This window comes from Sceloporus occidentalis, unplaced genomic scaffold (assembly GCF_023333645.1).
Source record: "Sceloporus occidentalis isolate IW3139 unplaced genomic scaffold, rSceOcc1.0.p SCAF_2, whole genome shotgun sequence".
Classification (NCBI taxonomy): Eukaryota; Metazoa; Chordata; class Lepidosauria; order Squamata; family Phrynosomatidae; genus Sceloporus; species Sceloporus occidentalis.
The window spans coordinates 213222282-213247117 of NW_028316982.1; the positions used below are offsets into that span (position 1 = coordinate 213222282).

At 43.3% G+C, this 24836-nt stretch overlaps 1 protein-coding gene across 4 annotated transcripts in view; it reads left to right on the top strand.

Moving 5' to 3' along the window:
- The window catches only part of SAMSN1 (SAM domain, SH3 domain and nuclear localization signals 1), a 120449-nt gene extending 98460 nt beyond the window's left edge, over positions 1-21989 (top strand). The window contains exons 15-17 of one of the 4 annotated variants that reach the window (XM_089508135.1): positions 3184-3334; positions 7118-7142; positions 21078-21151. In XM_089508135.1, coding sequence (XP_089364261.1) covers positions 3184-3334; positions 7118-7134 — 168 coding nt within the window. In that variant the 3' untranslated portion in view covers positions 7135-7142; positions 21078-21151. Of the gene's footprint in view, positions 1-3183; positions 3335-7117; positions 7143-21077 lie in introns of all 4 variants that reach the window. The other 3 variants (XM_089508133.1, XM_089508134.1, XM_089508136.1) reach the window with 3 other exon arrangements.
- Positions 21990-24836: the final 2847 nt, after the last annotated feature.

The window sequence follows — 24836 nt, forward strand, 5'->3', positions numbered from 1 at the left end:
TATCATTAAAATTATTTGTTTAGTATATATTATTGCGTGAAGTCAAAGGCTTTCATGGCCAGCATCCATAGTTTTTTGTGGGTTTTTCAGGCTATGTGGCTGTGTTCTGGAAGAGTTTATTTCTGACCTTTCGCCAGCATCTGTGGCGGGCATCTTCAGAGAATGCTGGCATGGAAGTGAGTGGGGTATCTATATACTGAGTGACCCTTGTCACACAGTATTTATATAGAACAGGGAAAGGCAACTGTCCTGGTTTTGGGGGTTGTACCCGGCACAAAAATTATTCCTTTCTCTTTCACTCTCATCTCTTTAGAATGCCTCCCTGGGAGGTATGGTAAGCATTTTTTTACATTTTGGCCCATTTTAGACTGAAGAAAGGCCTTTTTCCTAGCAGTAAATGATCCAGAAGTTGTCATCCGGCTCACTTTATGTTATCAAAAAGGCTTTTTTTAGGCTTAAAATGGCCTAGGTGTATAAAATGACATTTTGCACCCCCCATACTCCAAGGCGATGTTCAGGTGCATTTGGAGAACATTTTTGTTTACAAATAGTGTCCCCTCCCCCCAAAAAAAGAACTCTGGGGGACCCTAGGGCACCCAAAAGGCCCTGGGGCCACATGCAACCCATGGGCTGCACTTTCTCTATCACTGTCTTGGGCCTTTTGGACAAATGATTTCCCTCCACTCCACTGTCCCCTTTCAAAAAGTGGCTTCTGGAAGGTCGCAAAAATGACCTTAGTGCTGCCTTTGTAACCTCAGAGCAGTGCTGTGTGAATATCATCCCAGTTTCATGGACAAGATTGAGATATATACTTGTGACTCTTGTCAGACACCTAAGTGACATTGATACATTATTCTCACTAGTGGGTCAGCTGACCACACAGGGCAAAATAATAATAATAATAATAATAATAATAATAATAATAAGGCTACACCTTGTTTTTAATTCTACTTTACTTTAAAAGAAGAACTAGCAAAAAGAACCTCTTTGAAGGTTGAGTTCAGGATGGTTCAAAAATGGCTTTCCATCTTCCACTCTCTTATTCCTATTACAGAGTTGTTGGACAAAAAGGACCATGTCACACCATTCTCCATTCTGTTTGAAAACAAGCATATGAGGAATTGAGAAACCTGCAGGATTTTCACTTTTATGTGTTTGGTTTTTGTTGTTGTTGTTGTTGTTACAGAATTCAAAGATATAGCCATGTTAGTGTGCAGAATCAGTATGTAGAAAGATCTTGTTGCACCTTTGAGACTTACTAAAGAAAGAAGTTGGCAGCATTAGCTTTTGTAGACTTAAGTCTACTTCCTCAGAGGCATTTTTGTGACAGTAATTATATAAGGGCTTGCTTTGAATTAATATGTTATACATTTGCTACCAACATCCCACATATTGTTTAAAGAGGAGGCAGGGAACAGTATTGTTTAAAGCAGGAATTCCTTTTCATGAATCTGGCAGTTTTATACTTTTTATTTAGTCAATAAAATCCTTCATTCCAGTTTCTTTGTGTACTAAAAAGAACAGTTTGTAACTGATTAAAATTTAATTTCTAAGGTATATAAAATTTTCACACTTACCATTACTGTTAAATTAAAGAATAATATTACAACATTGATATAAAACAATATAAGTAATGTTTATATAGTGCTTAACAATTACAATGTCATTTTCAAATGTTAACTATTGTGCTTAACCTTGAACTGTTAAGTAACATAGGTGCAATAAATAAATTCATATATATGGGACATGTAAACCTATAAGCATGCACCACACAATAAAGTCAAATGTCTGTGCTGTGTATGTACAAATGTAGTACTGCTAGAAATGACAGAGTTGTAAATTATCCTGTTGACATTATTTTCCCTACAAACCAGATATAAATATTTCTTTGCATAATATTCAACTATGATTTGGTTAAGGAAAACAGCAAAGGGGACTGTAAATCAATGTAAAAATAGAAAAGAGGGTGTTAGAGTCTGAGATTTGCCCCATTCTAATTTCAGAAACATCTTGCTGAAAATGTAAATTAGTAAATAAAGAAAAGATAAAGGTAGAGGTGCCTTTCTGAATTTTAAAACTTGGGCTATTAGTCTACATGGCACAAGTGGACCTTCTGTCATGCACTGGAAGTTTCCCTTCCACCTCCATTGCCACCTGCATCCTCCCAGTCTTTTCTGCAAGATCCCCAACCCTACCGCCCATACTGGTGTGAGAGGAGTGTGAGACAACAGTGGGAGGGAAATCCATACCACTGACAGAATCCATTCCATCACACTAGCTAACTATCACTCTTGGACAGAATCTTGCAAAAGTTATGCCATTGTAACAAAACAGTTTCATTCCTGTGCATACAAAAGCAATACTGCCAGGTAAATATGTAGAAGGTTGTAACCTCACTTCCACTGGGTGTCAGTGGGAAAGATAAGCTAGATTAGTCAGTAAGACTTCAAAGGCTTTCACTTTGCTCTGATGTTGTACTGGTTATCATAGCATGCCTTTTTTTGTAATAAAGGGAAGACACACATACTGTACAATCATTTAATTCATCAATTTCAGTTTTAATATAGCATGTGTTGGGTGCCTTCAAGTCGTTTCCAAGTTATAGTGACTGTAAGCCTTTTATCATGGCAAGATTTGTTCAAAGGAGGTTTGCCACTGCTTTCCCCTGAGGCTGAGAACATGTGACTTGCCCAAAGTCACCCCGGTAGGTTTCATGGCTGAGCAGTGTATCAAACTCTGGTCTCCAGAGTTGCAGTCTAATAATCAAACTACTATGGTGCACTGGCTCTCTATAATATACATTGGACTAAATCCAACGGTAGATTCAGTGAAACCAGTGGAACCTAGTTTTGACTTCATTCACTTCAGTGGGTTTGTTGTATTTCGTCCTTCATGTATCTTTATATACTATTTATGAATTGAATTTTTCCAAGTAAAGTGAAATTTCAGGGACTTAGGCCACACTAATTTCATTGAGCAAGAATCAAGGCATTGACTGAATGTGTTATATCCTATTAAGAATGGACCATGCTGTCATAACTTTCTCTATAAATGCATCATATGAATTATTTTTGATCTAGTAGTTTTAGAACTCCAGGAGCTTATTAGCTTTTCTCTCTAACAAAATAGTGTAAGAGGCAAAGCTGTCATTGTAACAGTAGAAATTTGGATTTGTTTTCTTAGGATTATTCATCAACCCTCTTGCTAAATGGCTATGAGACACTGGAAGATTTGAAAGACCTAAAAGAGAGCCATTTAATCGAACTGAACATCAAAGATTCAGAAGACAGAACAAGGCTACTGTCTGCTATTGAGAATCTGCAGGACTATGAAAGTATGTGCTAAGATTCATCTTGCATTTTGCATTTTAATAAATTAAGTTAAACATTTTAAAGGTATAAAGAAAGGGGGATGGTAAAGTCGAATGCACCACTGTGAGATTTGTGTGTCAAAAGATTTCAGAATCTTGTTCATGAAATCATAAAGTTGGAAGGAGCTTCATGGCCAACTGAGTCCAACCCTCTGCTCAATGCAGGATCTCCAGGCAGAGCATCCCCAGCAGGTAGCTGTCCAGCCTTTTTTTTTTAAAGACATCCAGAGAGGGAGACCCTACCATGCTTACTATTAAAGAGTTCCTTCTGACTTTCAAATTAAATCTATTCTCCTCTAATTTGAAACCATTAGACCTGGTCCCACACTCCTGAGCAGCAGAGAACATACCTGCTCCATTCTATCGGTGACAGCCCTTGAGATATTTAAAGTTTGCAGCCATGCACCCTCTCAGTTTTCTTTTCACCAAGCTCAACATGTTCAACTTTTCCTCATGTTTTGTTGTTTGTACCCCTTTCATCCTTGTTATCGTTCGCTGAACTTGCTCCAACTTGTCTATATCCTTCTTACAATGAGGCAGCTCGAACTGAGCACAGTATTCCAGATGACACCCAATCAGTGCAAAATACAGTGGGGCTATTACTTACCTCAGCTTGGAACCTATGCTTCTATTAATGTTGCCTATAAGTAGCATTTGCCTTCTTTGCTGCAGCATATTGTGACTGGCTCATATTCAATTTATGATCATCAATAATCCCAAGGTCCTTTTTGCATGTAGTGCTACCAAGCCATGTAGCCACCATGCTATATCTGTTATACATTTGGGTTTTTTGGTCTAAATGTAGAATTTAAAATTGTCTCTATTGAATTTCATGTTATTGTATATATTTATTAGATCTTGGAATAACAGAATCATAAAGTTAGAAGAAACCATGAGGCTTATCCAGTACAATCCCCTACCACACAGGAGTCACAATCAAAGCACTCCTGACAGATAGCCATCCAGCCTTTGTTTAAAAACCTCCACAGAATGAGACTCTACCATTCTCTGTGGGAATGCGTTCCACTGTCAAACAGCTCTTATCATCAGCAAGGTTGTCCTCATGTTTAGGTGGAATCTCTTTTCTGTAGGTTGAATCAATGGCTATGTGTCCTAGTCTTTGGAGCAGAAGAAAACAGGCTTTCTCCATTCTCAATATGACATACCATCAAATATTTAAATATGGCTGTCATGTCACCTATTAACCTTCTCTTCTCCAGGTTAAACATACCCAGTTTTCTAAGCCACTCCTGATAGGGCATGATTTCCAGACCTTGCATCATTTTGGACACATTCTACCTTGTCCACATTTTTCTTGAATTATGGTGCCCAGAACTGGACATAATACTCCAGGTGAGGTCTGACCAAAGCAGAATGGAGTGATACTATTACTTCCTTCAATCTAGGTATTATATTCCCATTGATGCAGCCTAGAATTATATTGGCTTTCTGTGGCCCGGAACAGATGATTCAAATGCATCGTGCTGGCGGCGATTTTAGGGACTGCACACCAACTGCATGGTCCCTAACCATAGTATGTGCCGGCAGTGGAATAATGGCAGCATCTCGTGTACATTTTGACATAATGGATGCATAGCGTCCGCACATCGCGGTGTGTCTGTTATGTCTGCATAGCATCCGCACTCGCAATGTAGCAATGGCGGCACAAAAAGAACCCTTTTTTCTGGGTTCTTTTTACTCCGGAATGACAGCACGCAGTTTGGGGACTGCACCATCCCTCCGGAGTAAAAACAGGTGCCTGCAGACCACCATTTCTCGATGGTCTGTACTCCCCCTTAGTTGTCACATCACATTGCTGATTCATGTTCATACTATGGTCCGCTAAGACTCCTAGATCCCTTTAGCATGTACTGTTGTCAAGCCAGATGTCACCCATCCTATATATGTGCACTTCATTTTTACTGCCCAATTGTAGTATCCTTCATTTCTTCCTTTTAAAATTAATTTTGTTAGTTTTGGCACAGCTTTCGAATCTATCAGGATCATTCTGAATTCTGATCCAGTCCTCTGGGTTATTAGTAATCCCTCTTAGTGTGGTGTCATCTGCAAATTTGATAAGCATGCCCTCTGTTTCATCATCTATCATTGATAAAGATGTGGAACAGTACTGGGCCCAGGACAAAATCCTGTGGTACCCCACTAGTCACTTTTTCCCAGGATAAGTGTTACTGCCACTGCTGAGTACCCTTTGGGTTTGTTTGGTCAACTAATTACAAATCCACCTAACAATCACATTGTCTAGCCCACATTTTACTAGGTTTACTGGTGTTTTTGCAAGGATATCATGGAGAACCTTGTCAGATTCCTTGTCATTAGCGGTGGGATAGGAAATCCAATTTTCAAATCTATATATCTTTTTAAAGAAAGTATAAATTGTAGCATGAAGAAATTTTAGATGAATTCCACCTTTTACTGGCAATAGTGGAAGATCTCCACTTGGATACAATTGGAGAAAGTACTAATGTAAACCTTCATTAGATTTGACCTAGTCTGTTTTGCCAAACACAAAAAAAGAAGAAAAGGAAAGGAATTTTTTCTTCTCAGGACTATTTGCTCAGATAGTGGTTTAGTGATTGGTTGGTTGGTTTGCTTGTTAAGCATTTAGTAAATGATGCAGTACTTTACACTAAATTTTGTGATAGATGGATTTTGCATATACTGAGACCTGGGGCCAACCTATAATAAATCCACAACATGAACTTCATAGAAAATAGCCTATTGTTCCTGGACTTGCTTTTAGTGATCAGGAGTTTTGCACAAATGCATTTGTTGTTTGTGTAAAGGTAGGAGGTAGGGGAAGGCACTTTAGCATTTTGGTCTTACATTAGAGCCAAAATCTGTCAGTGGGGTTGATGGATGCTGGCAGTGCAGTCTCTTCATGCTGAGATGGCGAGATCAAAATCTCAAGAGCAGCAAGAACCTTTCCCATCACTGGTACCAAATGATACGTTGAGAAGGTGCTGGGAGCTATAGTTCAAACAAGTAACTTTAATGAGTTCTGCTGCCTAAAGATAGATAAATGAAATTATAGGGAATCACTTCTTTCTCCCCAGAATGTCCTCTGATCCAGGCACTATCAGACATCACAGTTCTGACTATCTCTGTTAAGAAACAGAGAGTTTATTTATCTACAAATCATCAAATAATTAATCCACTTTAAAATATAACTGCCTAGGGGTCTGGCTCTTGCCTGTTGAACAACAGCTGGAAATTCCAGTTTTTACACTTGTTGCCCTGAAATATGAAGTGGATTTAGACAACTCATTCTGAATCAGCCTCAATCTTTCCCAACCCATGTGTACAATAGAGAGTCAAACTGGGCTGCTGCCAGTACTGTCTGCCTGAGAGCGGTATGGCTGGCACAACACATTGTCTGTTCTTCATGCAGCATATACATACCCTAGTAACCCCAATATCTGCTATGGAGACTTGGGGGGGTTGTTCAGAACATATTTTTGGGAAGTGATGTGGCAGAGTGAAATAGAAATTCTCATTATGCAAGTGAAGCCTACTTGCATAATGCTGAGTGTAGGGCATGGACTTCCCCAACAAGATTACTTTTATACACTGAAATAACACACAACGGTTGCCTTGAACAATTTGAAGGCGCTAAACAAAGGGCAAAAACTGAGTTGTAATGTTAACAGCTAAAATAAGTGTTGGAAATAAATGCAGGCCGTGGAGTATCTATTCACACATGATGTTTCACATGTTTTACTCTCACAGATACCAATACAGACTAAAGAAGCAGGTAAACAGTCATACCATCCATGAATGTAATGCTAACTTTCTTGTGCTTTGATGCAGAAAATTCAATGTTTTTAGAATAGCAGAAATTGTGAATATGAGATGACTACACAAACTTGTTGCTTAGACACATGGGGCCCTTTGGTGGGAGAAAAGCAGGGTATAAATTGAATAAATGAATAAAATAGACAAATAAAATAAGCTCCACTGAGTTCTATATACATCATTCCTGTTCGAGTGGGTGTGGCATTCTAGCCTAAAGTAATACAACAATAACCCTATTTTGACCGAATTAAATCTTTAATGTTAAAAGAATGGCTGCACTGTCTGTAAATAGCAGAAGAGAATATGGCATATATGAGTCAAATTTATATATTGCATAATACATTAAGCAATCCATTCATGGCCTTAATATATCTGGTAGTCACTGTGAATTTAGTTTTAATACATATATATATATATAGAATATATGAATGTCAAAACTTGAAGTGAGTCTCAAAGGCAAATTGATCTTTCCTGTTTGGTATAAAACTGTAGTGTATTTCACCAATGTAGATCAGTAATACAGAAGATAAGAAAAATCAGTAAGTATGCAATGGGATATAATAGGTCATTCAGTCAAGTAATTATAATGAAAGAATGGGAGCCAACGTGATCCTGAGGTCAGCTCTTAGCAGAGTAACTAATTCTGCATGACCTTGGCTAAACTACTCTGCTTAAGTCAACCCAAGTGGAAAATTGGGTTGAAAAAGCTGAACATCATTGTTGTAACTAAATATTGCATCTGAAATCAACTTTCCAAGGTCAATATTTTTTCTTAAAGAGGCATGACTCTGCCGACTATAAATGATTTCCTAATTAAAATTGATTATCTGTACTGCTTAGAAGAGAGAAGCATAATTACCCAATTGTACAAGAGAATCTAGTTACTGACTCCAGAAATTACATTGGAAATAACCAAAATACAAGCCAAGCTATCACCTAGATGGAAAAATGTTCTTTCGTTTAGACTGCTGGGGGAGGGGAATCCAGTGGTTTAGTATGGCCTTAATGTTTACTTCCTTTAGACAAAGATCTGTAGTACTGCAGCTCTTCTACTGCAATTTAGGTCTTGTCTGCATAGGCCAAAATGCTTGTCCCCCCTCCTTCTGTTCTGGCATCATCCTGTTCAATGACATATGGCCCAAAACCCAAGTGTAGACAATCTGGATGATGTCTGGCACATCCCACACCAGAACTGGGAAATAAAAGGGTTAAAACAATTTTTAAAACTTGTCTATTACTCTGGATCTTCTGGGAAGTTCTGGAGCCCTCTGTTTCTGCACTGTCGGTCACTTGTTCTGAGGTCAGAACAAAGTGCCTAGCGTGTGACCATCACAAGCCTAAATTTAGCAAGCTCTAAGTTGATCAGACCTTTCAGATCAATGCAGTGACAAGTAACATTTGCTGAAATTTTTCCTTCTGCCCAATTAATAAAGGTACAGGAGCCCTTTCTATTTTTCACCTGGCAACCATAGATTCTGCAAGGAGATATATATTCATATTGTTAAAAATAATATTCATATTGTTTAAAATCCATAGCATATTTTATAGGTTAATTGTATAAGACTGATCTTTATTGCCATTTTAATTATATGACTATATTATAACCAGATACTTTGTATTACCTTGTTAGTCTATGAAGCATTTCCCCTTGTAGATGCCATGTGTTCTCAATAAACTATCATCACTATCATACATAGCCAAATAAAATTCAGTGAACCTTCCTTTAATGTATTACCAATAAAGTACATAAACAATGCTTTTTCTCTCATACAGTTTTAAGAGAGTTGTCTTAACTCTGAGTACTGATGACAGATCTCTAACCAATTCTATTCTCTGAAGTCCTTTTCATTTACTCTAGGACGGTTCCTAAACTCAAACACTATGATCAGGTCAAATTTTGAGTTTTACTTGTCCCATTATGGAAATTCAGTTAGCTATGCTAACCTGTTCCATTGATTTTTAATAGGACGTAGCTATCAGCTTGTTATGGACTAGGAGCACTTCCAATTTACTAAGCCATTATTGCCTATCTTCTGCAAAGTTCTCTTAACATGTTATTATAATATTAAATTTAGATCTGTATCATGCTAGCACCACCACATACATATCTTTTTGGGGAGATATCTAGAAAGGTCTTCTCTTTCAGCTGATGACCCTGCATGAGCTGAGAAAATGCTCTCCATAACTATGATTTACTTATTGCTAGAGGACATTCATTTTATCAGAAATGCTTGATTTTCTGTAAGTTGAGGTCGAACTGAATTTCTAACCCTCACAATAGAGAGAACAAAGAATATTCTCTGTTCTGAAAAATAGACTTGTCCCAAAGAATAGAATATCCCATATATAAAATAGCAAAATAAAAGTTTGCTTTTTGGAATGTATAAATTTTAAAATGTTTTTACGCTGCGGATGTTTGAATCTGTGGATAAGGAATCTGTGAATACAGAGGTCCACATGTATATTTATTTGGAATACAGAAGTAGGCTGAGGGACTGCGCAACATGTAATTTTGCAGATTTTTTGTGTGTGTTTTTCGGGCTACGTGGCCATGTTCTGGAAAAATTAGTGATCCATTGTCTGCTGGAAAAACCCCTGACTCTGGATGATGTGCTGTGTCTTGATCTTGGTGTTTTTTCAGGACTGGTAGCCAAATTATGGCCTGTTACAGACCGCCGAGAAGCGGCGGTCTGCCGCTGCTGCCAGTTGCAGCGTCCGGGAACCGCAGCAGCCAAACGGTGCGGTTCCCAGACGCTGCAGAGAAGGAGTGCCAAAATTGCGCTCCTTCCTGAGCCCCGGAAGAGACGTCGCAAGGCGCTAGTCACGCACTCGTGGCATCACTTCCGGGGTGCGACGTGCGGACGCAGAGCATCCGCTACGTCAAAATGGTGGCGGCCATGTGGAACAGCCGCTGCCATTTTGACATAGTCATTACACGCAAGGGGCAAGGCGCGTCAGGAAGCACCGCCCCTCGTGCATAATGACGGCGCGATGACGGCGCTTCATGGGCTCGTCTGTAATGCACCTATGTTACTTTCAAAGTTTCTTTTTTCCTGTTAAAGTTGTCTAGGTATTTGTGGATTTCAATGGCTTCCTTGTGCATCCTGACCTGATAATTGATGGCATGGTCCAGAATTTTAGTGTTTTCAAATAGCATTTTTTGCCCAGGATGGCTTACAACATGTTCTGCTACTGCTGATTTTTCTGGCTGGCCCAGTTTGCAGTGTCTCTCGTGTTCCTTGATTTGCATTTGAACACTGCATTTGGTGGTCCCCATGTAGACTTGTACTCAGCTGCACAGTATGCGGTCAACTCCTATGGCTGTGAGAGGGTTTCTCCTGTTCTTTGCTGAGTGCAGCATTTGCTGGATGTTCTTGGTCAGTCTGTAGATCATTGGAGGTTGTCTTTCCTCATCAGTTTCCCTATTCTGTTTGTGATTCCTTTGATGTATGATTAAAAATATCTTCCCTTTGGGTAGTTGTTTTTCTTCATTCCTGTGTGTTTTTCTGGGTCTGACAGCTATTCTGACGTCTGAGCTGAAGCAACCATTAGCCTGTAGAGCCCAGTTAAGGTATTTCAGTTCATCTTCCAGGAAGTGGAATTCGCAGATCCTTTTTGTGCAGTCTACCAGTGGTTTTTTTGTGCTTCTTTTTTGTCCTCTGTGATAGACTCCACCTTCCATAATCCACCTCTACTGACCATATTATCTAGTGCTATAATACAAAATTACAGTCAAACAGTTCCTTGAAGGCCACATGTTCTTCATCCCTGAGATAGTCTTTAAATGGCCCTGTGCTTCTAGTGATACATAAATACAGATCTTTACTAAAATCACAAGAGGCTAACCTCATGTTATGCAACAATAATCTTAAAACAAAGTTCCTGGAAATATATTTATGACATGAACCACATTCTCACATCTTTTATTAGAGTAAGCTATACACCTGTTCCTTTATGGAAGCAAGCTCCAAGGGCAACACAAGGGCAAAAAGGAAGATAATGAATATTTATAACATAGCTCTTGTCAGAGTGTATGAACCAGCCTTATATTTCTTCAGTATCCATAGCCTAATCCTACAGACTAAAAGAGTATCAGAATATACATGTCAAAATGATGCATATCTCAGACTCTGCTAACCCTATCTTAGACAACTTTGACTGAAAACCATTTATCTTTTATGAAACTGCTATGCTTTAGGAAAATTACATGACTTCTCATAGCTGATAACATAATATGTTCCACTGATTCTGCAACATTAAACAGTAGCCTTTGCAAAATCTATTTCTGTCTCGTGTCTTTCACTATATTTGGCCATATTTCACCTATATTTTATAGATTAAAATATAAGTTAAATATGGAGGTAAATAGGGTCCCCAAATCCCAGGGTCTATCCTTTAGTCTCAGTGCTTAGCTGCATTTTCCATGGGCTCAGAGTGAGGGGAGGCTCCTCTGGACAAGAGTAGCCTCTTGAGAATAATTTGTCTGTGTTCTCTTGGTTTCTGCTGTTGTTGAAGTAGTAGCTGCAATAGACTCTTCACTAGTCTAGCTGTGCCTCCCTTGTCCTCATCTCAAAATACAACAAAAATCCAAAATCCATAAAGCAGTGTTACCTTTGGACCAACTAAAAGCACAAAACACAACATGCAAGCTTTTGAAGCTATACTGGTTCTTTATCAGGCAAAGAAGTTTAAAACCATACAGGAGAAACAAGTGGCAAGTTAGAGGATTAGCACCAGGTAAAAAAAGGTAATTTACCACTGCCAAATTCAAGTGGGTGCATCCCAGTATTTGCAAAGCCTTGAAAAGAGGCCAGCTGAACTCGGATACTAGCCGGACATTACCTGGGATGCACCCACCCAGCAGCATCAGTGGCAAAAATCCATGCGATAAAATATATCCCAAATTCAAATTGAATTTGGCAGCTGTAAGTCACTTTTTTTAGCTGTCCACTAATCTCTTTAAACTCATAGGCCTACATTTTATCTCAGATGCTACTTCTATTGTCATTTGACAGTCTGAAGTGATCTCAATGCAGCAGAGTTTACTTCTCTTCTTAGCCATGTGAAGACTGGGGACAAAGGCTATTAAAAGCTGGGTATTAACATTTCAGTTCCAGTAGCAGCAGCAAAGTATCTTTCTTTGAGATTCAAGCTACCTCTGTCCTGTGTGAGGCTACAAGCCCCTTTCCTAGGCAGAAAACATTGAATTTCTCAAGAAGTCTCTGTAACATCTGGAAAAAAAACTTCAGGTGCTGTATAGTTAAAATGTGCTAGTTGTAGTCCAAATGTAAGAGTTTTACCTTTGCTGGAGATAGGAACCTCAAAGAGTTAAGTCCCAGTCCCTTGGTTCCCTCTTGTTTATGATTCCCCTGTTGCACCTAAATTTGAAATCTAGGAAATATATTCAGGGATAGCTGTGTTAGCCATATGGCAAAATAGAACAAAATCCAAAATCCACAAAACAGCAATACCTTTTTTGAGCCAACTAAAAAGCACAAAATGCATCATGCATGCCTTCAAAGTTTTACCAAGTTCTTTGAGGGCATTCACACTCAGTTTTTTGTCCCAAGGAGATGTAGACTGCCATGCCGATGCATATCTTTGTATCCATTAGGTTTTGGGTTCATAAATCTCTGATGATTTTAACTCTTGTGTTATTCACACATGCCATCGTTTTGGGATAAAATGGAACTGTCTCCGTTCCCTTGAATGATACAGAGTGATCCAAATCAATTTGGAAGTGTATTCACACTGCCAAAGATGTGGATCAATGTGGATCTTTCAGGAAAAAATGGTATCAAATATCCTGGGTTAAGTGGGTTTTTTGGTAGGCCACCCCCCCTCCCTCCAAAAATGCACCAAGTGCATTTGGAGTGAGTGTGAACACCAAGAAAATAACATGGATTCAACCCAGATAATTTTCGTAGGGGGCCTTCATCAGGAAAGATATTTAAAATCATACAGGGAAAAAACAGGGATGATGTTACAGTCACAGGATGTCATTTGGTCTCAGATATTGTAGACTTTGGATTTTGTTATATTTTGCTGACCAAGCTGGCTACCCCTGAATATGTTTCCTCATCCTAAAGTCTCTTAAACTGCTTGCTAGCAGGGCTCAGCAAGGGGCACAGTCAGCACAAGCTGTCTCAGGAGTTGCAGTGGTATTGCAGGATTGCTGTTTTGTGGCTTTTCCTATCTTATAGTTATCTTTTTCCCAGTTCTGTTCCTCCTTTCTACATGCTACACCAACTGTTTCTTTCTTAGTTTGTGGCATATGTGGGTTGCACCACTGTGAGCAAAAAGTGTGATACAAATGTCTTCCTTCCTCTTCTGTGTATCTATTGGTAAGATCTGTTAATTTGTAGAAACAGGGCCTTCCTACTCAGTAGTTGCCTCATGGTTCTGGAACAGTCTTCTGAATGAACTCTGCATGCTGATATAACAGAAGTGTCTAAATCGGTATTTTAAAATGTATCCCTTCCACATGTTTTTTTGTGGGGTTTTTGGGCTATGTGGCCATGTTCTAGAAGATTTTCTTCCTGACGTTTCGCCACCACCAGGGGCTTTCCCAGCAGAAAATGATTGCCAATTAGCAGACATTAATCCTCTTTTGCATTAGCCTCCCAGCCTGAGGCCTGCCGTCAGCACAGAACAATACACATGCAAATCACTCCTGCATTCCCAGGCTCACACAGTATATATCAGGGGTAGGCAACCTGCGGCCCGCGGGCCGGATCCGGCCCGCCAAGGCCTTCCAAGCAGCCCCCGAGCAGGATTGCCGCCGATTTCCCCCGTTTTTCACCGCTCCGGGCGCCATTTTGTTTTTCAAAATGGCGGCCGAAGTCTCACGTGACCTCAGGATGTCAAAGGTCACACGAGATTTAGGCTGCCATTTTGAAAAACAAAATGGCGGCGCCCATGTAGGAGGCCCGGTGCAGCCCCTGGAGCACTCCAACAGGGCTCCAGGAGCTGCAGTGGGCCTGCAGCAGGCTCCACCTCGCTCTCCGCCCTCCTCCTCCTCCTCCTCCCTAAGAGCAGGGAAAGGAGGAGGAGGAAGCAGAAGGAGTGCAGAGCCAGGGAGAAAGGGAGCCAGAGCGGCAGCTGCAGCCACAGCAAGGCGAGAGGGCGGTTCATTGGGGGAGGGGGTTAGCTGGGTGTTCTTTCTGCAAACTTCCCTCTCAGCACCCTGGGGATTTTCTGGGTTGAAACTGTGTGCATGCTTGCTGCAGTTTATTTTCAGTTGCATTGTAGTAATTTCCTTGTTTGTAAGTTTATTAGTATTATTATTATTAGTAGTACTACTACTTGCCCTGGGTGTTCTTTCTGCAAAATCCCCTCTCAGCACCCTGGGGATTTTCTGGGTTAAAACTGTGTGCATGCTTGCTGCAGTTTATTTTCAGTTGCATTGTAGTAATTTCCTTGCTTGTAACTTTATTCTTAGTATTATTTATTATTATTACTACTTGCCCTGGGTGTTCTTTCTGCAAAATCCCCTCTCAATGAGAAAGAGCAGGAGGAGGAGGAGTGTGACTTTCCAAAGTGCATTTCTGTGTATTTTTGGTGCCTTTATTGCTGAAAGGTCTGCTGTAACAATGATAGTAGTGGAGGTGGTGATGATGATGATGATGATGATGATGATGCTTCGGTGGAAGCTCCGCCCTGTAGGGTGGAAGCTCCACCCCTGGCATGTGGCTCCGCCCCTGGATGGTGGAAGCTCCACCTCCAGCATGCGGCTCCGCCCCTGTAGGGTGGAAGCTCCACCCCCGGCATGTGGCTCCACCCCCGGAGGGTGAAGCTCCACCCCCGGCTTCGGCCCCCCAGTTGTCTGAGGGACAGCAACCTGGCCCCCGGCTCAAAAAGGTTGCCTACCCCTGGTATATATACACCCAACTTTTTCCAGGCAAAGCATTCTCTGAAGATGCCAGCCACAGATGCTCATGAAACGTCAGGAAGAAAAACCCACAAAAAAACATGGATGCCAGCCATGAAAGCCTTCGATATCCGTTTCACAATTTCTCTGAATACGTTTGTGGAGCTGGTTTTATATGATACAGAACTATTTCTTCCATTTATTGGAATCTTTGTCATATTGTGTTAGTATTCAAAGTTTTTAAAGTAATTTGTTACTCAGTTGGGAAAAATAACTTGTTAGTATTATTTATTGTTTGAAAGTAAAAGACTGATTTGTTGCTTGCTGACAAGTTCATATATATATATATATATATATATATATATATAAAATGTATTATTAAAAATATTTTAAAAACAAAACAAAATAACACCACAAAAAGCAATGTTTTAGGAGCAGTAAGGAAATGTTACGAATCCCCTCAAATTTAATGCCATTATTAATTATGTTACTTTTTATATATAACCATGTTAACAACATTTATTCCAAAAGTAATGTATTACAGTACACAATTGTTTGAAATATGTTACTTCAGAGTTCTTGCATGGTTTAGCTCCACAAGTGAAATCTCACTTGCAGTGCTGGTGCCAGGCTATTTTGTGCCCTAGACAAGACTAACTACTTTCACCTTCCTCCCCCTAAAAATTGCTAACCTCCATTTTCAGAAACAGATGTCTTCAAAAGATGGAAAGCACAAAACCTGGAAACTGCTACATTTATTTTAAATTGCACAAATGAACAATATATTCTTGATTGTTTTTCTCAAATACAAAGAAAATGGTTTAGCATACAAATCATTCTGAATAATGTTGTGATTTGTGATGTTAACATGGCTGTCTCTTCAAATTTTCAATCAAATTCCCACTTTGTGCACCTCTTCCTTTGCAAATTTTGTGCACCTCAAAAGTCAGTGCTGCACCCCTCTGATGTCTGCACCCTGGATGGCTGTCTTGTTGGCTTAATGACAGCACCAGCCCTGCTTTCATGTTCATTTATCTTGAGGTATTCAGTACAGCATTTCTCCAGATATTCTGGAATACATTTTTCATCATCCATAGCCATTATAATCACAGATTATGTGACCTTAGTCCAAACTCTGGGGCAAGACCAGCATGTGGAAAGATGGCTGAATGTATGGTTTATGTATCTTTTGTGAAAACACCCCATCAGAGAAAGATAGGGAGAACAACAGTGACTATCTGGGGCCAGGGGAAAGAAGCAGCTGCTGGTTCTATTACTGCTGCTTGGACCTCTGCCTTCCTAGTGGGATTCCTCTCTCTCCAGATCTGAGACCCTGAGTGAGCATATTTGTGCTGGGTATAGAGGGCAAGGTCCTGGCTTTTTCCTGTTTTATTATCTGTTTTGACTATCACTATTCGTATTATCTGGCTGGCTGTTTAATGGACTGTTTTTTGATAGCTACTGGCCTGTCAGCCTAACAGGATGTGGTTTTCAGAGGAAAGAAGAGAGACACAGTTTCAGGGAACAGCCATTGGAGTCATACAGGGCAGAAGGAGATATGGAGGGAGGAGATAATTAAAATATCAAGGAAGAGGGCAGCACAAGAGGATACTTGTGGTCCCCAAGCTGCCTCCCAGTCCAAGTAGCATGGATAGCCTTACTGACAGTCCACCTCCCTCACGGGTTGAAAATACTGCTACTGAATGCAAGATCAGTGAATGCTAAAGCAGCTGCCATACAGGACCTGATCCTGGAGGAACAAGTTGACCTGGCCTTTATTACAGAGACCTGGCTGGATGAGGCTGGGGGGGGAGTACAGTCGAACCTCCCCATACGTGGTTGCCATACGCGGATTTGAGCATCCGCGGATGGCAAATGGGGAAATTGTTCCCAATGGCGGCGCGCGTGCACGCGCGCCACCATTGGGGACAATTTCCTTCTCCTCCCTCCCCTCCTCCCTTCCCTCCCTGCCCCCCTCGCTTCCCTTACTTACCTTAAGTCGCTCGGAGCAGCTTGGCCTCCGCCGCCGCCGCTGCAGGGAAGCCGGGTGGCAGCGGCGGCAGAGGGCAAGCCTCGGCTTCCTCGCCGCCGCCGTGCAAGGGCGCTATGGCGGTGCTGGAGGCCTCTTGGCCCCCAACAGCACCGCCACCGGGCCTTTGCCACAGCGGCAGCGAGGGAGGAGGGCTGCCGCGCCGGAGGCCTTTAAGACCTCCCGTGCCGGCATCCGGCCTCCTCCAGGCTGCCACCGCTGCGGAAGGGGCGGGTGACGGTGCTGGAGGCCAAGAGGCCCCAGCACCGATACCCGGCCCTTCCGTGGCCGCGAAGGCCTGGAGGAGGCCGGGTGTCGGTGCTGGAGGCCTCGCAGGCCTCTGCTGCTGCTGCCCTCTGCGCCTCCTCTTCCTCACCTCCGCGCCCAAAAAAGGCGCGGAGGTGGGGAAAAGGAGGCGCGGAGGGCAGCAGTGCCGGAGGCCTTGAAGGCCTCCAGCGCCAGCATCCGGCCTCCTCCAGGCCTCCGCGGAAGGGCCAGGTATCAGTGCTGGGGCCTCTTGGCCTCCAGCACCGACACCCGCCCCTTCCGCAGTGGCGGCGGCCTGGAGGAGGCAGGTAAGTAAGGGGAAGGGAAGGGAAAGAGGGAGGGAAGGGAGGAGGGAAGCGAGGGAGGGGTGGGTGAAGGGACTTTTGTCCCAATGGCAGCGCGCGTGCACGCGTGCCGCCATTGGGACAAATATGCTTTGAGCATACGCGGATTTTGTTATACGCGGGGGGGTCCGGAACGGATCCCCCGCGTATAACAAGGATCCACTGTAATCTCTTTTAGCTTTGCCCACCAGGATTCTCTGTGCAGCAGAGGTAAGACCTGGGAGAGGGGAGGTAGAGTAGAGTGGTCTATCATGATTCCATCCCCCTCACCAGGTGCCCCCTTGCACAGTCCACAAGTTTTGAATGTGTGTACCTAATGGTGGGTAGTTCGGACATAATAGAGATCCTGTTGGTGTACTGTCCACCCCGCTGCTCAACAGTCTCCCTTTCTGAGCTAGCCGGGGTAGTCTCAGAGTTGGTGTTGAAATCTCCTCATCTGGTACTGCTGGGGGACTTCAACATCCATGCTGAGACTGCCCTGTCAGGAGCAGCTCAGGACTTCATGGCCTCCATGACAACCATGGGCCTGTCCCAAGTGGTATCTGGCCCTACTCATGCTGCTGAGCACACACTGGACTTTATTTTCTGTGCTGGGTACAGTGATGATGATCATAGGGTGAAAGAACTCTCCACCGTTCCATTATCATGGAAAGGTCACCATCTGGTCAGGTTTAGACTCACTGGGACTTAGAACCTCTGCAAGGGTTGGGGACTAATTAGGATGGTCCACCCCAGGAGGCTGACGAATCCAGGTCGATTCCTGAGGGCTCTTGAGGAGTTTCCTGCCACCTCAGCAGGCTTACCTTTGGAATGGGGAAATGGCCAGGGCGTTGGACACAGTAGCTCCTGAGCGTCCACTCTTATGGAGTGGAGCCAAACCAGCCCCCTGGTTCTCCAGCGAGTTGATGGTGATGAAGTGAGATGGAGACTAGAGCAACATTGGTGTAAAACTCGAAGTAAATCTGACCGAACACAGGCTAGAGCGTATTTGAAGGCCTATTCTGTGGCAGTGCGGGCAGCAAAGAAATTATTTTTTGCTGACAGTATTGCATTTGCATGAAGTTGTCCAGCAGAGCTGTTCTGAGTGGTCAGGGGTCTCTTACACACCCAGCCTGAAATAGAAAATGTAGACCACTCAGAAGCCAACTGTGAAGAATTTGCACAGCATTTTGAAGATAAAGTTGCTTAGATCTGCTCTGATTTGGATGCTACAGTTGATACAGTGCCAGTGGATGTAACCTTGGCACCTGTTTGTCTGGTGTTAATGGATACTTTTCAACTTGTGCAGACTGATGATGTGGACAGGATCCTTGCAGAAGTAAAAGCTATCACATGTGTCTTGGACCCTTGTCCTTCTTGGCTTATTAAACAGGCGAGAGGGGGACTAGCTGAGTGGGTAAAGGAAGTAGTCAATTCCTCTTTAAAATAAGGCAGAGTTCCATCTTGCTAAAGGAGGCAGTTGTGAGGCCTTTTGTTAAAAAAGCCATTCCTGGATCCCACTATAATGAATAATTATCGACCTGTGTCCAACCTACCATTTTGGTGGCAAGGTTTTAGAAGGACTGGTGGCTTCTGAACTCCAGGGGTTTCTGGATGAAACAGATTATCTGGATCCATTTCAATCTGGTTTTAGGCCTGGAGATGGAACAGAGACAGCCTTGGTTGCCTTGGTAGATGAATTATACAGGGAACTGGACAGGGGAGTGTGTCCCTGTTAGTTCTCCTGGACTTCTTGGTGGTTTTTGATACCATTGGCCATCTTATCCTTCTGTACCACCTCTCTGGGATGGAACTTGGAGGTACTGTTTAACAGTGGCTCCATTCCTTCCTGGAAGGGCGAACCCAGAAGGTGGTGCTAAGGGATTCCAGCTCAACCCTCTGGGTTTTATGTTTTCCCTTATGCTGTTTAACATATACATGAAGCCACTGGGAAAGGTCATCCGGAATTTTGGGGTGCAGTGTCCTCAATATGCTGATGATACTCAACTCTACTACTTCTTTCCACCTAAAATCAAGGAGGCTGTCCTGGTGCTAAACCAGTCTCTGTAATGGACTGGATGTGGGCAAAGAAGTTGAAACTTAATCCAGATAAGACGGAGGTGTTCCTGGCCAGTCAAAAGGCAGATCAGGGACTAGGGATCCAGCCTGTGTTAGATGGGGTCACACTTCTCCTGAAGACACAGGTTCACAGTTTGGGAGTATTCCTGGACTCAGCTTTGAACCTGGAGGCCCAGGTATCTGCAGTAACCAGGAGTGCTTTTGCACATTTATAACTTTTGCACCAACTGCGCCCATTCCTTGAGATGCTAAATTTGTCCTCAGTGGTGCATGCCTTGGTTACATCCCATTTGGACTACTGCAATGCACTCTACTTGGGGCTACCTTTGAAGAGTGTTCGGATACTTCAGCTGGTCCAAAGAGCTGCAGCCAGGCTGCTAATAGGGGCAGGTTACAGAGAGCACACAACACTCCTGTTGAAACAGCTCCACTGGCTGCCAGTTTGTTTCAGAGCACAATTCAAAGTCATGGTGATGATCCCTAAAGCCCTATATTGCTCAGGTCCAGGCTATTTGGCATACCGTATCTTTCTATATGAGCCTGCCTGGGCTCTGAGAAGCTCAGGGGAGGCCCTTCTCTCCATCCAACGACTATCACAAGCACAGTTGGTGGGGACATATCTTTACATTTTAGAATCTTTTCTCGTTCTAGAATCATAGAGTTGGAAGAGACCACAAGGGCCATCGTGTCCTACCCCTGCTATGCAGGAACTCACAATCAAAGCTTCCCCAACAGATGGCCATCTGGAACTCTCTGCCCAGGGAGACCAGAATGGCCCCTTCCTTGATGGCCTTCCGCCAACAGACGAAAACCTTCCTTTTCAGACAGGCATTCAAAACAGAAAGAGTTTAAAGAATGGCCTGGGATGCTATATTGTTTTATATGTTTTAAACATTTTTATCTTTTTAAAGTTTTTGATATTTTAATATGTAATCTATTTTAATTCTTGTACTATTTTGATTCTGTTTTAATGTACTATTTTGTATAGTTTTAATTGTATTGGGTTTTTTTAAATGTTGTCAGCTGCCATGAGTCCCAGTCTTGGAATAAGGGCAGGATGATGACAATATAGTACTAGTAGTAATAAATGATTTAGAGAGGGCCTATCCTGTCACAGAGGTTAGGCTGAGAGATTAAGGTTACCACTGTGACCGTAATGGGTGAATTGGGATTTGAATCCAGATGTCCCTTATACTGGTACCCAACATGTGGCTCATTATTATATAAGTGCTTTATTTAAAGTACCCTGTGCTTTTTCTGCAGATCTTGCAAAGCAGCCACATAACTATCAAGGGGATGAAATAACATATTGTTTCAATTTTACAGATGAACAAGAGCAAGAAACACAGGAAGTGCCACAGACCTTAAGCCCTGACCTCAGCTTTAACAAGTCGCAGCTAAATGACTGCCCAAGAGACTCTGGTTGTTACATCTCACCAGAAAACTCAGATAACAGCAAAGAAGACCTCGATACAGAGAACCTACATGACATGGTAAAGACAATCTCCATCACAGAATCAAACTGAATCTGTTCACTATTCCTGCAAAATTATTAGGACTGAATCTGGAGCTTCAGCAAGTGCACTGATCTGTTAGCATGAGTAAGCAGAAATGGACATTAACAATCAATCTTAAGACTATACATGCTATCTGATTTCCAACTTTAAACAGACAAGAATGTGTCTCTTGAATCCTGTTCTTTTATTTGTACCTTTTCTAAAGACAGACTAATTGCATTTTTATACATTATTTGTACAGTAAATTCCTGTGGCTATCTAATGGTTTATAGTTCTAAGACTGTATATTTCCGAAAAGAAACATTCTGAATATTGTAAACAGTGTACATAATTGTTATTTTGCAAGGCAAAGATTAGTTACCTTGTCCTTTTTTAAAATGTAATAATATATTTCCATGAAGTAATTTCCTTCACATCAAAATACCACTCCTATTAAAATGTAGCAAGCCAAATATTTTAATAAGAATCTTTCTGGGCCTCATTTAATTAGTACAATGTGCAGAGTTAACTCTAATAATAATTTTAAACAATTTATACTGCCACAAAGTAAAGGGATTATTAATATGATTAGAAATTAGAGTATTTATAATCTATGTGTATTCTGAATACTTAATTCATCTGCACATTTTTATAAAGGATTCCCTAGTTTTTTTATTATTCCTAATCTCTTTCACAAACCCTTCTCCCATTTGCATGATATGAAGATAATAGACATTAAGCTGTATCTATTTATTTGTGAACAGTCAATTAAAGATTTATAAAAATGCATATATAATCTCTCTGTGAACTGTCTGAATTTATTTTGCAAGGGTGGTTCCTCCCTCCCACATTTTTTTCTTAAAATACTCCCCTTAAATATGAACCAGTATCACTGAGTTTATGTCTGTTTCCATGTGCAAATGTAGAAAGACTGTGACATATACTGTACCATTCAGTTGTGGACAAATCTACATAAGGGCCACCTATGTAGCATCCAAACGTGAGTCAAGGAGCACAAGAGACACTGCAAACTGGATTAGCCAAAAAAAAAAAAAAAAAAAAACAGCAGTAGAAGAACACCTTATAAACCATTCTGGGCATAAAATGCTATTTGAAAACATTGAAATTCTGGACCAAGCCAACAGCTATCAGGTCAGAATGCACAGGGATGCCATTGAAATCCATAAACACCTGGACAACTTAAACAAGAAAGAATAAACCCTTAAAGTGAATAACGTTTGGCTACCAGTCCTGAAAAACACCAGAATCAAAATGGAGCAAATGCAAATGAAAAACATCCAGGGTGAGGAAACTTTGCAAAGGTCCAAAGTGAGGTGACCATGAGAGGATGAATTATTATTGTTCTGGTGATCAAATATATAGGACAGAAAGTGTGGGTGGGTGTTTGGGACCTCCTGCTCAATAGCCATTACTTAAGAGGGGAATTGAAAAACCTTCTCTATTAATATTGCTCATAATTACCAAGACAACCATCTGCAAATAAAAGTAGTGCTGGTAACCACAAGATGCCCTGCTGGATCAAAGGCCCATCTAGCCCATCATCTTTTCCCCTCACAGCTGGTAACCAGATGACTATTGCAAGCCCAGAACAAGAGGGCAATACAGTTCTCTGTGTTCACCAACAAACAGTGTTTAGAGACAGTGTATCTGGTCCTGGAAGTAGTATAAAGCCTTCATGACTAGTAGCCATTTATACTTCAATTCTCCAGCATTTTTTCTAATGCCCCTTTAAAGCCATTTATGCTGGTAGCTATCATGGTTAAGGAATATAGATCCTGAGGATGACGAAAAGCCTGTTCACTTTATTAGCAGATCTGTCATTTGTTGCTGAAATTCATCTGTGGCTCAAAATGTGAAATGTTAATCAGGCTGACAACAGTATTATGAAATGATTGTACAGATATTGAGAAATTTCCTTTCCCATTAAATTCTTCTAAAAGTGATAAAGAAAGATGAAACAATAAATAGGGATGCTGGCAAAATTCACCATGGAATTTGTTAGTGCAGTGGCATCCTTAGGAGGTGTATGGGGGGTAGGTGATATGCCAGAAGAGGTTGGGCCTTCCTCCAACTACAGGGTGAGAAGGGCTGAGCACACCCTTTCCAGCTTTGCCACAGCAGTGGTGGTCTCCTCATGTAGGGTTGCCATATCCCGCCGGGGGGCGGGACAATCCCGGTTTGGGAGGGGCCAACCCGGTCCCGGCCCGGTTTGGCGCCCAAACCGGGACGGCCCCGCCCACCGCGGCCACCTCAGCCCCCGCGGCGGCTCCAAGGCCTTGCTGAGGCCTGGGAAGGCTCTCCGCGGTTGGAGCTCCAGCCGCGGAGACGCTCCCTCCCGGGCCCCAGCGAGGCCTTGGAGGCGGCTCCGCGGTCGGAGCTCCGGCCGCGGGGTCCTCAAGGCCTCCACGAGGCCAGGGAGGAGGAGGAGGCCGCTTCCCACCTCGGCGATTGCCGCGATGAGGAGCGGCCCCTGCCTCTTTCCCGGCCTGGGAGCCTGCTGAAGCTTCTTCCCAGACCGGGAGGAGGAGCAGGCTGCTTCCCCTTGCGGCGATCGCCGCGATGAGGGGCGGCCCCCGCCTCCTTCCCGGCCTGGGAGCCGGCCGAGGCTTCTTCCCAGGCTGGGAGGAGGAGCAGGCCGCTTCCCACCGTGGCAATCGCCGCGATGAGGAGCAGCCTCCGCCTCTTTCCCGGCCTGGGAGCCGGCCTAGGCTCCCTCCCAGGCCGGGAGGAGGAGGAGGAAGCCTGGCACCGCGGAGATCGCCGCGATGCCAGGCTTCCCCCCGCCCTTCTCGGCCTGGGAGCCGGCCTAGGCTCCCTCCCAGGCCGAGAGGAGGAGGAGGAAGCCTGGCACCGCGGAGATCGCCGCGATGCCAGGCTTCCCCTCGCCCTTCTCGGCCTGGGAGCCGGCCTAGGCTCCCTCCCAGGCCGGGAGGAGGAGGAGGAAGCCTGGCACCACGGAGATCGCCGCGATGCCAGGCTTCCCACCGCCCTTCTCGGCCTGGGAGCCGGCCTAGGCTCCCTCCCAGGCCGGGAGGAGGAGGAGGAAGCCTGGCACCGCGGAGATCGCCGCGATGCCAGGCTTCCCCCCGCCCTTCTCGGCCTGGGAGCCGGCCTAGGCTCCCTCCCAGGCCGGGAGGAGGAGGAGGAAGCCTGGCACCGCGGAGATCACCGCGATGCCAGGCTTCCCCTCGCCCTTCTCGGCCTGGGAGCCGGCCTAGGCTCCCTCCCAGGCCGGGAGGAGGAGGAGGAAGCCTGGCACCGCGGAGATCGCCGCGATGCCAGGCTTCCCCCCGCCCTTCTCGGCCTGGGAGCCGGCCTAGGCTCCCTCCCAGGCCAGGAGGAGGAAGAGGAGGACAAGGTTTAAAAATCTAGGACTTTTTTTTAAAATTTCCTAGCCAGGAAATTTAAAAAAAAATGTCCTACATTTTCAAACCTTGTCCTACATTTGTCCCGGTTTCGAGGTCTTCCGTTATGGCAACCCTATCCTCATGAGGAGGCCTCCACAATGATGATAAAGGAGAGGGTTGAGCACACCCTTTTGGGCACTGCTATCCCCACCCCACCCCAT